At 46.2% G+C, this 15,651-nt stretch overlaps 1 protein-coding gene across 5 annotated transcripts in view; it reads right to left on the bottom strand.

Moving 5' to 3' along the window:
• The window catches only part of NOLC1 (nucleolar and coiled-body phosphoprotein 1), a 38,967-nt gene that overhangs the window by 21,152 nt on the left and 2,164 nt on the right, over positions 1 to 15,651 (bottom strand). The window contains exons 2-14 of one of the 5 annotated variants that reach the window (XM_037159491.2): positions 15,225 to 15,280; positions 14,975 to 15,114; positions 14,741 to 14,871; positions 14,062 to 14,227; positions 13,250 to 13,356; positions 12,991 to 13,132; positions 12,564 to 12,692; positions 12,269 to 12,376; positions 11,520 to 12,173; positions 11,215 to 11,321; positions 9,798 to 9,890; positions 9,291 to 9,419; positions 7,771 to 8,192 (exon numbers count right to left, since the gene is read on the bottom strand). In XM_037159491.2, the coding sequence (XP_037015386.2) occupies positions 8,172 to 8,192; positions 9,291 to 9,419; positions 9,798 to 9,890; positions 11,215 to 11,321; positions 11,520 to 12,173; positions 12,269 to 12,376; positions 12,564 to 12,692; positions 12,991 to 13,132; positions 13,250 to 13,356; positions 14,062 to 14,227; positions 14,741 to 14,871; positions 14,975 to 15,114; positions 15,225 to 15,280 (1,983 nt within the window). In that variant the 3' untranslated portion in view covers positions 7,771 to 8,171. Of the gene's footprint in view, positions 1 to 7,770; positions 9,420 to 9,797; positions 9,891 to 11,214; positions 11,322 to 11,519; positions 12,174 to 12,268; positions 12,377 to 12,563; positions 12,693 to 12,990; positions 13,133 to 13,249; positions 13,357 to 14,061; positions 14,228 to 14,740; positions 14,872 to 14,974; positions 15,115 to 15,224; positions 15,281 to 15,651 lie in introns of those variants that run through there. The other 4 variants (XM_053668521.1, XM_053668522.1, XM_037159489.2 and 1 more) reach the window with 4 other exon arrangements.

The following is a 15,651-nucleotide window of genomic DNA, read 5'->3' as shown; positions in this document are numbered from 1 at the left end:
CACCATTGACAGCTTCCAGTGGAAATTCAAGACCAGCAAGTATTATGGGACCATCACTGATGTCCCAGGACGCAGAGATTTTAGCAAAAATGTAATTACAGGCACATCTCAGGCTGACTACGCTGTCCTGATTGTTGCTGCCAGTGTTGGTGAGTGTGCGGTAGGCATTCCCAGGAATGGGCAGACTGGTAAGCACACCCTTCTGGTGTTCACACTGGGCATAAACAACTGATGGATTCCACTGGGCCACCTTACAGCCAGAAGAGATATGAGAAAATGGTTAAAGAAGTCAGCACCTACATTAATAAAATTGGCTGCAACCCCAACACAGTAGCCTTTGTGCCAAGTTCTGGTTGGAATGGCGACAACATGCTGGAGCCAAGTGCTAACGTGAATTGGTTCCAGGGATGGAAATTCAGCCTAAGGATGACAATGCCAGTGGAAACCTGCTGCTTGAAGCTCAGGATTGCATCCTGCCACCTAACTCATCCAACTGCCAAGCCCCTGCATCTGTCCCCCCAGGATGTCTGCAAAGTTGGTGGTACTGGTACTGCCCCTGGGAGCTACATGCAGACTGGTGTTCTCACACCCAGCGTGGTAGTCACTTCTGCTCCAATGTTACCACTGAAGGAGAGTCTCTGGAAATGCACCATGAAGTTTTGAGTGAAGCTCTTCCTGAGGACAATGTGAGCCTCAATGTCAAGAACTTGCTTGGCCCTGGCCAGTGTGGTTCAGTCGGTTGGGCATCATTCTGCAAACCAAAAGGCTGCTGGTTCGAGGCCTGGTGAGGGTACATGCCTGGGTTGTGGGTGTGGCCCTTGACCGAGGCATGTACAAGAGGCAACTGTTCAATGTCTCTCTCTCACATTGATGTTTCTTTCCCTCTTTTTTTCTCCGTTCCCCTCTCTCTTAAAAATAAATAAATAAAATCTTTAAAAAAATAAAAGTTATGTAAAACAAAATGACATATCCCTTAGGGAGATTATATGCCAAAACTATAAATAAATATGCAAATAATAAATATCAAATTCGGGATGCTTCAGGAGATGAGGAAGAGAGAAAAAGAGATGATTGGGAAAGGCAGGAGTGAAAAAACTAACATCAGGGTGAAGTTTTTAGGGCTCCTCTGTGCCAAAAGCCATCTTTTATTTGTTGGACTGTGGGACAGTTTGGGAGTACGTCCCCACATAGGGACACTGACAGTTCTGGAGAGAAAGTGAGCTGCCCAAAGTTGCCTGTGAGCCCAAGGCAGGGCAGGAACTAGACTCCAGGACCCCACAGTCCTGCTCCAATGTCCTTCTTACTATGCTGCTGTCTGAAGACCATTCACTGATGAGTCCTCACTGGTTCTCTCCGCCTGACCTCTCCCTTAGCTCCAGTAGCGCGAATCTCCACGGATGTCTCAGCATTTCACTAAGGTGTCTCAAAAATCACCTCAAACTAACATCCTAAGCCAAACTTTGCCAGTGTTCCTCACCCCCATGAAGGCCACCACTGTTCACCCAGTTTGGGGGAATATCTAAGTTGTTTTTTTTTTAACACTGTATAACACCCTTTGGTGCTCACAGCCCATAAATAAGGAGGCTGGGCACTGCTTCGAGGTTGCAATTTACTCTGGCATGGGTACACTATGAGTGATAATTCTTAATACTCTTCACTGCTCCCCAACTCCTACCTCACCAACCAAGTTGTTATATTTGTATTTCCCAAGTCTATCACCTGTCCATCTTCTCCATCCTACCAGCACTTTTAATTCAAAACAACCTCTCACCTGGTTTATTGTACTAGCCACATGGCTCCAGACACTTCCAGTCTATTCTCCCAGTAGCCAGATTAGGCTTCTCAACATACAGATCTGATCATGTCCCCAACCTTTTCCTTTAACACTATTCAGGGATGCCAACAAGATATTTATTCATTTTTTAATCTGCGTCCGAGGACATTTTTTCACTGCTTTTTAGAAAGAAAGGAAAGGAGAGAGAGTAACATCGATGTGAGAGAGATACATCTATCAGTTGCCTCCTGCTTTCGCCCAGACTGGGGATTGTACACGCCCAGATCAGAATTGAACCCGAAACTTAGGTATGCATCCTGACTAGGAATCAAACCCAGAACCTTTTGGCCAATACTCTAAAACCAGCTGAGCCATACTGGCTAGGACCTGCCAGGATATTTAATTTCAGCTGATTACTGTACTGTACTGATAATCCTTTTAGAGGCAATAATAGAATTGTGATTATTTATGTTTAAGTCTTTAATCCTTGAGATCCAAATGTAAATTATTTATGGATATAATTAAAATCTTGGTTTTACTTCAAAACAATTCAGTGGGAAGTGGGTAAGAAAGGTATGCTTTGGGGTGTTAGAGATGAAACGGCTAGAGCCTACATTGATGAAAAACTTGATAAGAAGATGGGGGGTTTAACCCTGGCTCGGTAGCTCATTTGGTTAGAGTATTGACTGTCCTGATACGCCAAGGTTGTGGGTTTAATCCCCGGTGGTCAAGGCACATAAAGGAGTCAACCAATGAATGCATAGATGAACAAACAATAAGCTGACATTTCTCCCTTTCTAAAATAAATCAATTAAAATTTTTCTTTAAACTGGATAAGCACTGGCTAGTGTGACTCAGTGGATTGAGTGCCAACCAAAAGGTCGCCAATTCAATTCCCAGTCAGGGCACATGCCTGACTTGTGGGCTGGTTCCCTGACTGGGGGCATGTGAGAGGCAACTGATTGATGTTTCTCTCACACATCAGTGTTTCTCTCCCTCTTTTTCCCTCCCTTCCCCTTTCTAAAAATAAATAAAATGTTAAATAAAAAAATAAATAAAATCTAAAAAAAAATTTTTTAATGGGGGTTTATTATACTATTTATTCTCTCTCCTTTGGTATATATTTGAAACTTTCTCTAATAAGAAAACATTTAAGGCATATGCATATATACTCACTGTCATGGACTGAATGTTTGTGTCTCCCAAAATGTGATGGTTTGAAGAAGTAATTAGGTTTAGATGACCTAATTTCACCGTGTGAAATTAGGTTTAGATGAAGCAGAGCCCCTGTGACAGGATCAGTGCCCTTGTAAAAGGAGACCAGAGAGCTTGCTCTCTTTCTCCCTGACATGTGAAGATACAGCAAGAAGCTGACTGCAAGCCAGGTGGAGAGCTCTCACCAGGAACCAAATAGGCCCACAGCTTGATCTTGGCCTTCCCAGCCTCCAGAATTGTGAGAAATAAGTTTCTGTCACTTAAGCCACCCAGTCTGTGCTCTTTTGTTATAGCAGCCCAAACTAGCATACTTGGACACCCTTCAGTTCTTCCCATTCCCTTCAGAATAAAGACCAAAATCTTAGACACACCTTACCAAGGCTCCGCAGGTCCTGGGCCCTCCCTACCTCTCTAGCCTTATCTTACATGGCTCCCCTCCTCACGCTGCCTGTCAGCCTCCTACACCTTCTGTCACAGCTTGGAGTCTCCATCAAGCTCCCTCTCACCAAAAGGCCTTTCTTTGCATGTGCTGTTCTAACTGGAAAAAAACACACCACCCTGCTCATCCTCACCACCTTTTACCTAAGTAACTCTGACCCCCAAGTTTCCATTGAAACATCACTTCCTCAGTAAAGGCTTTTAGTACTGTGGTGGCCATGTCCTGACCTGCCTGGCACAGTCTCAGATTACCCCCTGCTCCTTTCAGCCTACAGCTCTCCCTTTCCCTCTCAAACTACCCCAGCTGAGATGACAAATCCCATGGTCACCCCATCCGTAAGGAAGCCCTCCATCACAGGGGCCAGGTGCCCTTTACTGTTCTCACAGTTCTTTGCACCTTGCCCTCACTACCTTGAAGTTTACATTAACACATTTCTGAGGATTACTATCCTTGACCCTCATTAGAGGAGGTGAACTTTGGTTGCTGACACTGTTTTTTGGTTTACTCATGGTAGTGTCAACATCTCTCACACAAAATCACGTTATATGCCTGGCACGGAGTAAGCACTCATATTTGCTGAATGTGTGCATTTCCGTATCTTCCAGGCTAATTTACTGAAATACTCTGTACTCCCTCACCTTCAAACCCACTTCCAAGGTGGAAGCCTTGTGTTTGTTCTCCTCAATCCTGAGCTCCATGAAGAGATTATGCTGAAAGAGGAGGGGAGAGAGGAAAGGCAGGGGAAAGTACTGGGACTTCGAGCATCCAGGCCTAGGAAGGACACGAGGCTGCAGGTTACATACACAGTGATGACCTGTGGTTTGTCCCCCTGGTGGGCACTCCAGTGCCCTGTAGAACCTGAGGGGGAAGTTCCACAGCGAACACCCTCTACAAGCCATGCCGCTTGCCGTGGCTGTCAGGTTGACAGGTGACCTCTTATACCCAGGACTAGAGAGCAGAAGGGCCTCCTGTCCACCCTCCAGAACAAGGGTCCTCAAATGAGGGCCTGTCCTACTCATCTCATGGCTAGTATCCAAAAGCTCATGGCAGGTTCTGAGTCTGCTGAAAGTAACTAAAATAATGATGTCAGGCTTCAACTAGTCTAGTCCAGCTCCTCGTAGTGGACGAAGCTCCACCTGCTGGCCTCTTTGGTAACTGCAGACTGCTTTTAAGCAGGCTCTGCAGGGAGCACAGGGTGTGAGAACTCAGTGGTCATTAGGAACTTTGCTTTCCTGGCAGCTATATTATCACCAGAAACATTGCACTTAACTATCAACCCCTTAAAATACCCAAGGGCACAAAATAAAGTACTAACCTCTGACTCTGGTATCACAGGTCATTGTCATCGAACCTTCAGTCAGACTTAGCATTATGTTGCCCTTACCTTCCACACACCCTCTTGATCCATCCTAAGGGCCCTCTTCCCCCACTGGAAAGTCTTCTTTGCATGGTATGTACCTTCCTCATGCCTAGTAAGCTGTTACTCTCCTCAGAACCCTGGGTCAAGGTCAGCCAGCTCTCTTCTTGCTTGTCCCCTTTGGGGAGCTACTCTGTCCCTTGATGACAGGACTCGGCACGCTGTACAGAACTGTTCCCATGTCCAGCTTCCCCCATTACACACCGAGCTCTTTGGGAGTTCCATGGCTGGTACATGGCAGGCAATATGGAATACAGGTGCACTGATTTGAAGACATAGGGAGACCCGGGCTCTGGTCTCAATGTGCCACTGTCACAGTTTTATCAACCCTAAGCTAGTCATTTGCTACTCAGCTATTCCCCTCGTTCTCAATGAGGGGCGATTTTGCCTCCAGGGGATATCCAGCATACCTGCAACACTCTGGGATGTCCAAACTGGGGGATGCTACTACCATCTAGGAGTTAAGAGGCCAGGGATGCTGCTACACTTGCTCCCACACAAAGGATAGTCCTTCACAACAAAGAATTATCTGGTGCAAAATGGCAAGAATGCCGAGGTTGAGAAAACCCGACTTAGTTCACACCAGCCTAACATAACAGGGCTGGCTTGCAGTGGGAACAAACAGTGGAAAACACAAGCCTATGAGAGTGTGTAGTAGTCTCCTGCCATATGCCATTGTGAGGTACACACTGCAGAGGGCATGAGCCATCAAATATGGGATTCACTTAACTTTCGGACTTCAGCAAATATGGGATTCACTTAACTTTCGGACTTCAGCCGTAGTGCCAGAACCCATTAGCAACAGGTGGGAATTCCAGATCCCTCACAAAACTAGTTTCTAAGAAATAAAACCAATTTTGTATATCAACCTTTGGCATCATGAATGAAAATGACAAGCAACAAACAAAACCCATTACCAGGATTATAGCAATGAACTCTGATACGACTTGAGCCTCTGCTGCAACAGCATGTTGCACATCACAAGGACACCAAGGAAAATCGTTTCAGAAACTTTTATTGGGCAAGTGGCAGTCTCGGAGTGCTTATGGCATGTCAGGAACTTTGCTAAGTGCTTTAGATAAATTATCAGTCCTTTCGACCCTCCAGAGTAGTCAGATTTTACAGATAGGATGAAAAAATACTCTCACTTGAAATATGAGAAAGTAGACTCAGACGTTAGGTAATTTCCTAGTAAATGCTTTTAGACAATTTGCTAAACTGCCTCATCTGTGGAACACCTTAACTGCATATATGTAGCAGGTTCAGATTTGCAAAGCCTAAGGGGAAGGCAAGTCTGTTAGGTTAAAACAAAACAAACAAAACACCACCAGGAAAGGCTGTATTTATAAAATGCAAAGGAAAAAACAGTAAGCCACAGCTTCCTTTTTATGATTTTTCTTTAAAAATCCTCACCCGAGGATATATTTACTGATTTTGGAGAGGGGAAGGGAAAGAGACAAACATGGAAGTGAGTAACATCGATCAGCTGCCTGCCTTCTGCACAACCCCAACCAGGGAGTGAACCCACCACCTCTGGTGCGTGGGATGACGCTCTCATTTGGCGAGGCCAGGCCATAAACAATCAACAGTAAACTTACAAATTATTCATTTAAGAAGAAAAGGTAACAAAGCTTTCCGGTCAGCCAGCTTAGCCTGGGAGTTACATCTCCGCCCAGTGGTCTTTCTCATCACCTCCACTGTGACTGGTGGTGGCGGCTCTGAAGGGCGCACGTCAATGGCTCCCATGGACCAACTAGAGACACAATAATCCTGTTCGGATGCTCCCCCAAACCCCCTCTACTCAAGTGTCAGCACACACATACAGGTGCCCTGTAAATTCACCCAACTAATGTAACCTAATTCCTACTGAGGATTGAGATTATTAGTTTTTCTTCTTTTGCTTTTTTCATCAGTGATTCCCCCACCATGTAGGAGTTAAATTATATTCCATATTAAGATGAAAAGACCTGAAAAACAAACATTTGCAATCTAAGACATGGGCAGACTACTAAAGCAACCCAAATGTGTACCAGTAAGTTCCTGGTTGAAGTGCCTTACACTGTTTCCATGCAATGGGGTGCCACGCAGCCACTGCAAATAAGCTGTTGTGTTCGGTCGTGAGATGAGCTCCCCAACTGCAAAATACCGTGTACAGTGAACCGTCCCACTTGTGTAAAGGTGAGAGGGTGCACACAGTACAGACAAACTCTAGGAGACACATGAATCAAACCCCCCCAAAATGGGTCTAAGAGATGGCAATTTAATTTTCACTTTACTCATTTAACAAGTACAGTAGCAAATGAACTATGAGAAAGAAAAAGTATCAATTCATTTCTTTCCAAATACTCTTAGATCAGCACATTTCAACACTGCTTGCTTTTTAGAATCACCTGGGCACTAGCACTCAGCCCCAACAGAGAACACCAGGGTCTGACTCAACCAGCCTGGGGTGGGCCCCTGGACACCAGTGTTTTTAAAAGTGCCCCCAATCAATTCTGATTTTCAACCAGTGTTATGAAATCACCGATCTGTACCAAGGGTTAGCAAACTTTTTCTGTAAAGGGCCAGATGGTAAATACTGCAGGCTTTGTGGGTCACATGAGATCGGTCATAGTCTTTTTCAAAGCCCTTCAAAACCATAAAAACCATTCTTAGCTCCCAAGCAATACAAAGACAAGCTATGGACTGGATCTGGCCCACAGGCCACTGTACCAACCCTCAATTTAGCCCCCACACCAGCTGAATTATTGCTTGGAAAAAGCACCATGAGACAAGGTATGGCCAAGAAAAGCCAAAGCTGTGGCCAAGAAGGCTCCGCAGTGAACTCACAGGTCTGACCCCAGCCCTCTAACTGGCACCCAAGTTGTTCTGGTTTGAATAGGAGGTGGGAGGGCTTCAGGCTCACAATAAAACTCCCAAGACACATTACAAACCAACCAGTTTATTATTTTATAGTAAGATGTATAATTTTTACCATGCAGACTGAGATACCCACGTCAGCATGAACAGTACACTTCCTTCCTAGAGGCAGTTACATAGAAAACAAGGTTATTATCAGATTATTTCACAAGTGTGAAATCCAAACTAGGGAAGGTTAATTTTAAGACCTACACCTTGTCCATGAAACTGAGCACGCCTTCCCACCGCAGGGACAGCCCAGCCTTCAGTCTGTGGACTCTGCCTTCCCATCTGGCTCTGATTGAGCACTGCCAACACGCCCTGCAGCTTTCCGGTCGGCCAGCTTAGCCTGGGAGTCACATCTCCGCCCAGTGGTCTTTCTCATCACCTCCACTGTGACTGGTGGTGGCAGCTCTGAAGGGCACACGTCAATGGCTCCCATGGACCAACTACGAGACACAATAATCCTGTTCGGATGCTCCCCCAAACCTCCTCTACTCAAGTGCTAGCACACACATACAGGTGCCCTGTAAATTCGCCCGACTAATGTAACCTAATTCCTACTGAGGATTGAGATTATTAGTTTTTCTTCTTTTGCTTTTTCATCAGTGATTCCCCACCATGTAGGAGTTAATGAAACTAATTTTTGTCACCACTGCTACCAAGACAGACATACCAAGTGGTTAAATTGTTATTTTTTCCCTCTGAAATGTTAAAAAAGAAATCAGATGATGCAGTCCTGATTACCACTGTTAAGGGTCAATTCATCAAAACAACCCTTTGAATAAAAAGTTTATGCTTTCGAATTAAAAAACAGATGTTGCAAATATCACTATATAGTAATAAAATAACAGAAAACAAAATATTCAGACTGACTCTATGACACTCACATTACACCATTATTTTGCCTGTAACAATACAGCGAATTTTATCCCCCAAAGTAGCTAAGTTCATGCTGGCTGGACCCCAGGAATGAGGATGAACTACACCACACATGCTTATACACATATACATTAACCATTCTTAACCGCCCCTCACCAGGGCTGATGGGGAGGAGGGACGAAATGCAGACACTTGCACTCATACAGGCAGACTTCTCTGATCACAGAAGTTCATACACATGACTTTTATCATGTCTCGGGCAATAGCTTTTATCTGTGGGAACACACCTCTGAAAATCACAACAAAAAATCAATAGGAAGTGATTTAATTAATATAAAATATACAAATTTCTCAGTATGAAGACTTCCACAGAACAGTGAGAAGGGGATGACAACTAAATTTTTCTTTAAAAAGAACACACCTTGTCCTTGCTACTCAACACTCAAAACCAAATCTGTACAAAACTACGAACATAGAAAAAGACCAGGGAGGATGTTCCGATGCAGTCCTAGGACCGACTCTAGACCCCGTCCTCATCAATACCCCCCTAACAGAGCTGGGAGCTCCCAGGTCCATTGGGGAAAAGTCAGTAGCCTTGGATCATCACCCTGCTTCACTACTAGGATGGCCCTCAGTCACTCGCTGTCAAATTTAATTGAATTAACCTGGACAGAGATGGAGCCTCCTCTGTAGCTGCCCCGCTTCTTCTTGGTCTTCTCATGCCGGAAGGATTTGCCTTTGGTGAACTTCAGGACCTGATTGGCTCGTTCCCCCCAGTCTCCAGCTGCACCTCGCTGGTGAGTAGAGAGAGGTGCTTCACACAGAGAAGGACATCAGAGCCCTATTACATTACTCTCCCTACTCAAGGCCTAAACCCAGAGAACTTCCTACTAGTCTGAAGCAAAACTGCCCATCACCCCCCGCACCACCTCTTCACTGAAGATTGGAGAACTTGCCCTGACTGGTATGGCTCAGCTGGTTGGGCACCTTTCCATGAATCGGAAGGTCGCCAGTTTGATTCTAGGTCAGGGCATATGCCTGGGTTGCAGGTTCAATCTCGGGTTGACAGCATGTATGAGAGCCAACCAATCAATGTTTCTGCCCTTCTTTCTCCCTCTCTCCTTCTCTCTAAAAATAAAGTTTAGAAAAGGGGTAACTCCCTCCCTCCTCACCTTGGCATCAAAGGAGTTGTCTGCCACCCGAGCATCCACCTCAATGTCCTCCTCCCTGACCCTTCGGAAGGGGGAGGACGCCCTTTTTTCTGCCTGGAGGAGACGAAGTACAACATTAAAGATGGAGTGGCTGCGTAACAGAGAAGCCCTCCCGTGACACACACACACACACACACACACACACACACACACACACACACACACGTGCGCGCCAGGCCAAGCAGAGTGCTGTCACGATGATCCTAGAGTCTTCTTCCTGCTCTTTAAAACATCCCATTCTCTACCTTCTCCTTTGTCCAAATACATCTTATATGCCCAATGTTGCCTCCATCTTTGACACTTTCATGTCTATGTGAATCTACCATGCACAGGTATTAAAATTTTACTTCTTCCTGTTAAAAAGCAAATTAAAAAAAATAGCCCTGCCTGGTATGGCTCAGTGGATTGAGTGCTGGCCTGTGATGCAAGGGGTCACTGGTGAATTACCATTCAGGGCACGCCCCCCACTGGGGGGCGTGCGAAAGGCAAGCAGTCAATGGATCTCTCACACACCCTTCTTTCCCTCTCCCCTTCTCTTCCCAACTCTCTAAAAATAAGTAAGACCTTTTAAAATATTATAAAACAGAGGCTAGCTCCTGCCCTGGTTGGTGTGGCTGTTGACTGAGTGCTGGACTGTGAACCAAAGGGTAGATGGTTTGATTCCCAGGCACAGTAAGTGCCTGGGCTGCAGGCCAGGTCCCCAGTTTAGGGTGTGCAAGAGGCGACCAATCAATGTTCCCCTTGCATGTCAATTTCTCTCTCCTCTTTCTCCCTCCCTTCCCCTCTCTCTAAAAGTAAATCAATAAAACAAATAAACAAATAAGTAATATAATAGAAACCTAAACAACAAAACAAACAAGCAAGCAAAATATAACCAAAGACACTGAGGGAGAACAGGCTGACAGTGACCAGAGGAGAGAGGAGAGGGAATTTCAGGTAGAAGGGGGAAGGGTTTACAGGAACAAGTATAAAAGACACATGGAGCCCTGGCTGGTGTAGCTCAGTGGACTGAGCACGGGACTGGGAACCAAAAGATTGCGGTTCAATTCCCAGTCAGGGCACATGCCTGGGTTGCAGGCCAGTTCCCAGTAGGGGCCAGTTCCCAGCAGGGGATGCACCAGAAGCAACCATACATTGATATTTCTCTCCTTGTCGCCTTCCCTTCCCTTCTAAAGATTAAAAAAAAAAAAAAAAAAAAGACACATGGGCAAAAACTAAGGCAGGGGGGATAGGAGAAAGGGAGGTGGGGAGGGCTGGGATGAGAGTAAAAGGCAGAAAACTGTACTTGAACAATAAAGTTTTATAAAGGAGGAAAAAAAAATAAACAAACAAACAAATAATAAAAGCTAGCTCCTGAGAGGAAAATAAGATGGCTCACTTTCTTCCTCTTTGGAAATGTGTTGGGGGTCTGAGGCTTCATCTTCTTGGATGGAGGGGTCTCTGTCTCCACAACAGCCTCATTCTTCTTCCGCTTCTTTCCTGAACCTACAAAACAAAAAAGCCAGACTCAGGAGGCCAGCTTCCTCTTCCTCTACCCAGGCTGCCACACTGAGGGCCTGCAACTGAAACCCAGTTCTTTTGCCTCCTCCCTCTACCCCATCCCCCAAGAGCATGCATCCCACCCTGACTTTGAGGGGGGGGGGATTCAGGGGAACCCAGGGAGCAGCTTCTTTGGATACAGACCTGGTTTAGAAACCGCTTCTGCAGCCTTTGTCTTATCTTCCTCCTCCTTGCTGCTGTTCCTATATGCTTTTCCATTCTGGACAGTCTGTGCAGGGTTGGTTTTGGGGGCTTGTGGTCTAGGAATACCCTTGCCCTTGGGCTTCTCTTCTTCCTCCTCCTCACTGGAGTCATCCGAAGAAGTACTGCTGTCCTCGGCCTTTACTGTCTTTGTGGAGGCTGGCTTGGAAGGGGCTACAGCTCCCACTCTCTTCTGTGGCTTTTTAACTAGGGGTTTGGGTTTAGACGTCTTCTCTTCCTCCTCCTCCTCCTCACTGCTGGAGCTGTCTGAATCAGAGCTGCTCTCCCCACCACCCTGAGAGGCCTGTTTGACAGGCAAAGGGAGAGCTGCTTTGGCCATCACCTTGGACTTAGTGGTGGCCACAGTCTTCTTTACCTTCTCCTCTTCCTCCTCTTCCTCACTAGAACTGCTCTCCTCCTCGCTGGAGCTGCTATCTGCCTTTCTGGTCAGAGGCTTCTGGCCACTGGCTGCAGGCTGCTTGGGAGTTGAGGCTGATTTAGCTGCAGGCTGCTTGGGAGTGGCAGCGGCCTTACTTGAGGGACTCTTGGTGGTACTGGCTGGCTTGGCAGGAGCCTCATCCTCAGAACTGTCGGAGTCTAGGCAAGAAGAGGACAGAATGAATGGCTCTTCAAATCAGACTCAGGAGAGCCCTCAGGGCACCCACCGCCCTGAGGGCCGCCACTCGACTCACCTGAGCTGTCCGAAGAGCTCTCTGCCTTCTTCACCGGAGCTGGTTTAGTGGCTGCTTTAGAGGTGACTGCCTTAGCTGGCGGTTTCTTTTCTTCTTCAGAGCTTGAATCTGGAGAGAACCTATACATTAGGTGGGCCGAGAGTCCCAACCCAACCCAACTACGAGCAATAAAAAGAAAGGTATGCGGTCCACAGAGCTTTAGCCGTCTTGCTTCAGTGAGAAGAGGGACAGAGCACATGTGTCTTCTTATTCCTCAAACGCTCCTCAGACCCACTCACCACCGGAGATGACTCACCAGACTCATCACTGCTGTCGTCACTGCTCTCCTCGGGCTGTTTCTTCTCTGCAGCTTTCTTGGGAGCTTGGGTTCCCAGGGACTTCTTGGGTGGGGGAGCAGAAGGCGGGGGCACTGAACTATAGGGACCTGTTTAAAAGGGAGAATGTGGTGGTTTTAAAATATGTACCCAAATTCTTCAATACCTCTCCTTTTCCTGGACTGGAGCTTCATCCCGCCCCTGGAGTGTGGGTTAGAATTAGCAGGGGGGCTGATGTGTCATTTCTGAGTCTGGGTTATTAAAAACAACGTGCCTTTCCCTTTCCTCCGGGAGAAACCAGACTTCGCATCGAGCAACTCTACAGAGACTACACATGGTGACTAGAGGTCCTTCTGTATGTGGGCCCTGGTCACAGTCATTCAACCTGACCCCTCCATGTCCAGTCACCTGGTTTTTTCTTCACAGGCTTTTTCTGTTCCTCCTCCTCCTCTTCCTCACTGGAGGAGTCCTCACTGCTAGAACTCTTTTGGGTAGGGGTGGCAGCTGCTTTCACTGAGGCCTTGGCCACTACTTGCTTTTTAGGTACAGTCTGCATCATACAAGAAAATCAGTCACCACAGGAGAATGCTGACCCAGCCAATCCTACCGGGAAATGGAAACTGCCCCCTCCAGTCCCCCCTTCCCTGGGAGAAGTTATGGACCAGACCTTCTTAGAGATAGCCACAGCCTTTTCCTCCTCTGAATCTTCACTGCTGCTGCTGCTACTAGCTGCTTTGCCATTAGCTACTTTAGGTGTTGCTCGAGCGGGTGTGCCTAAGAAAAAAGAAACAGTGTAAAAAGAAAAAGAAACAGTGTAAAGTACTGAGAAATTAAAGGAAGGAAAAAACTGCCTTCCTATTAGCTCAGAACTTAGGAGGCTGTCAATTCTCTGGCCTTCAAGCTCGCATGAAGGAGATGAAGGAGACTGCACAAAGGATGTCTTTCCTGCCCGACTTCAGGAGTTAAAGTATTCTATCTTTTAAAATGATATGATGCAAGTAATTCAAATATGTCCTTGAAGTCTTTCACTCCAACTTCTAGAGAAGCTGCTATCATCCATAACCTAACCTTCATCACAGGAAAATTACAGAAGAAAATAAAACTTCTCACTTGTTCTATGGAATGAAGGTGCAGAAAGAAAAATGGGAGTGAGAAGCACAAAGAATAGAGATGTAAGTGGTCACAGTAAAACAGGGTTTGTGGGAATATAAAATGCCTATGGAATGCAACTAAAGAATGACAAACTGATACCATTTTTTAAAATACACTTCCCCTTGCTACAAACTGTTTCTCTAGTTACTAACCCCTAATTATAAAGTCTTTTGCTCATTAATGGCTTCTTTTTCAAAATGTAACATTAATCAGTACCTCCAGTTGAACACCAGTACCACTTCACCTTTGTGGTATATCAGCAATTTAAACACCCATCCCCAGAGCCAGCTGGTTCCCAGCCTGGCCTTTTGGAAAAAGAAGGAATACCTGGTTTCACTGGGGCTTTCGCCTGAGCTTTAGCTGCCACAGGTGTTGTCTTTGGCGTCTGGTTCTTAGGTGCCTCATCCTCTGAGCTTGAGTCAGAATCGGAATCAGAGCTCTCAGCCTTCTTAGGGGGAGCTTTGACCACCTTGGGTTGGGGCTTAACTCCCTTCTGTAAGAAAACACACAAGGAGGAGAGTCAGCAAGGGCTTCTGGGTACCCAGGGGCATCCTAAGGTAAAACATTTCCTAGGCTCCTCTTATTGTTTAGGGGGAAAGGGAAAACTAAACAGGGCAGCATATGAAGAGGATAACAAAGTGTTAGTAAGAAACAAAAAGTTCAGCCCCATGGTCTATTGGCCCTGTCCCTGCCATTCCCTGTCTGCAGCTCCCAACACTGCCTACAAAACATGCTCCCTCACTCCTGGAGTCCTAGACAGTGTCCCAGAAAAACCCAATACCTCTAGGGAGGCAGGTGGATTGATTTCCTCTAGATTCAGAGTCTACCTTCACCCTCACGTGCCCTTGCCAGACCCTGTACCTCTATCACCTCTCTGAAAGGTTCCCAGACTTCCTGCCTCTTATCCATTTGTCCACCACCAACCAGGGCACAAGCTGGAACCTAAGATTGTAGGTTTCTTCTCTCTGATCCCTTAAGCGACCCTTTTCCTTCCCAAGCTGCAAACCTGGACAGGCCTTTTCTTTTTGTCCTCTTCCTCCTCATCATCACTGGATTCTTCACTGCTGCTACTCTCCGATGCTTTGGCTGCATCCTTTCCAGGATGCTGAAGCAGACTGGCACGCTTGACAGGTACAGCTGAACAAAAGCACAGGTACCACTAAGAATCAGCTACGTAGGAATAGGCAGATTACAAATCCTTTGCCTGGAACTGCTAACCCCAACTCCTGCCCTGCCTTACCAGCCTTCTTAGCTGGAGGCCCTTGGGCTTTTTCCTCCTCGCTGCTGTCTTCACTGCTGTCACTGGATGAAGCCTTCTTAGCCTTCTTAGTCACCGGCCCATTTGCTTGTAACTTCCGTTTTGGAGCCTTGGTGGACCTGCTGAGGTAGCTCAGGCTAACTCCTAGGTGATCAGGACCTTTCCAAACCAAGAAACACAGCCCAACCCACTTGGGGAAGAAAACAGCCAGAGTGGTACAGGGAAGACTTACTTGAGCCAGAAGCTATAGATGTCCAAGAGGGAACAGGCATTGGCATCCTGCTGGGTCTGTCAGAGAAAAATAAAGATCTGGGTAAGAAAATTTTATCCTACTTATTCCAAGGGAGATCAGACTTTGTGTCTCCGTCTTGTTAATAGGAATCCGTTTTTAGCCCTGGCCAGGTAGCTCAGTTGATTAGATCATCATCCTGATATGCGAGGGCTGCAGGTTTGATCCCCAGTCAGAGCAAATGTGAAAATCAACCAATGAATACATAAGTAAGCAGAACAACAAACTGGTGTTTCTCTCTCAAAATCAATCCATAAAAAAACTTTAAGTGACCTGTTTCATACAATTTCCTATGACTTCTCCTACTTGTACAAATTAGGGGGAAAATATTTTACTTACCTATCTTCCAATATTCGATATCAAAAACTTA

The sequence above is a fragment of the Artibeus jamaicensis genome, unplaced genomic scaffold (assembly GCF_021234435.1).
Source record: "Artibeus jamaicensis isolate MK-2021 breed Jamaican fruit bat unplaced genomic scaffold, CSHL_Jam_final contig_490, whole genome shotgun sequence".
Classification (NCBI taxonomy): domain Eukaryota; kingdom Metazoa; phylum Chordata; class Mammalia; order Chiroptera; family Phyllostomidae; genus Artibeus; species Artibeus jamaicensis.
This window is presented reverse-complemented; position numbering and strand designations above follow the sequence as displayed.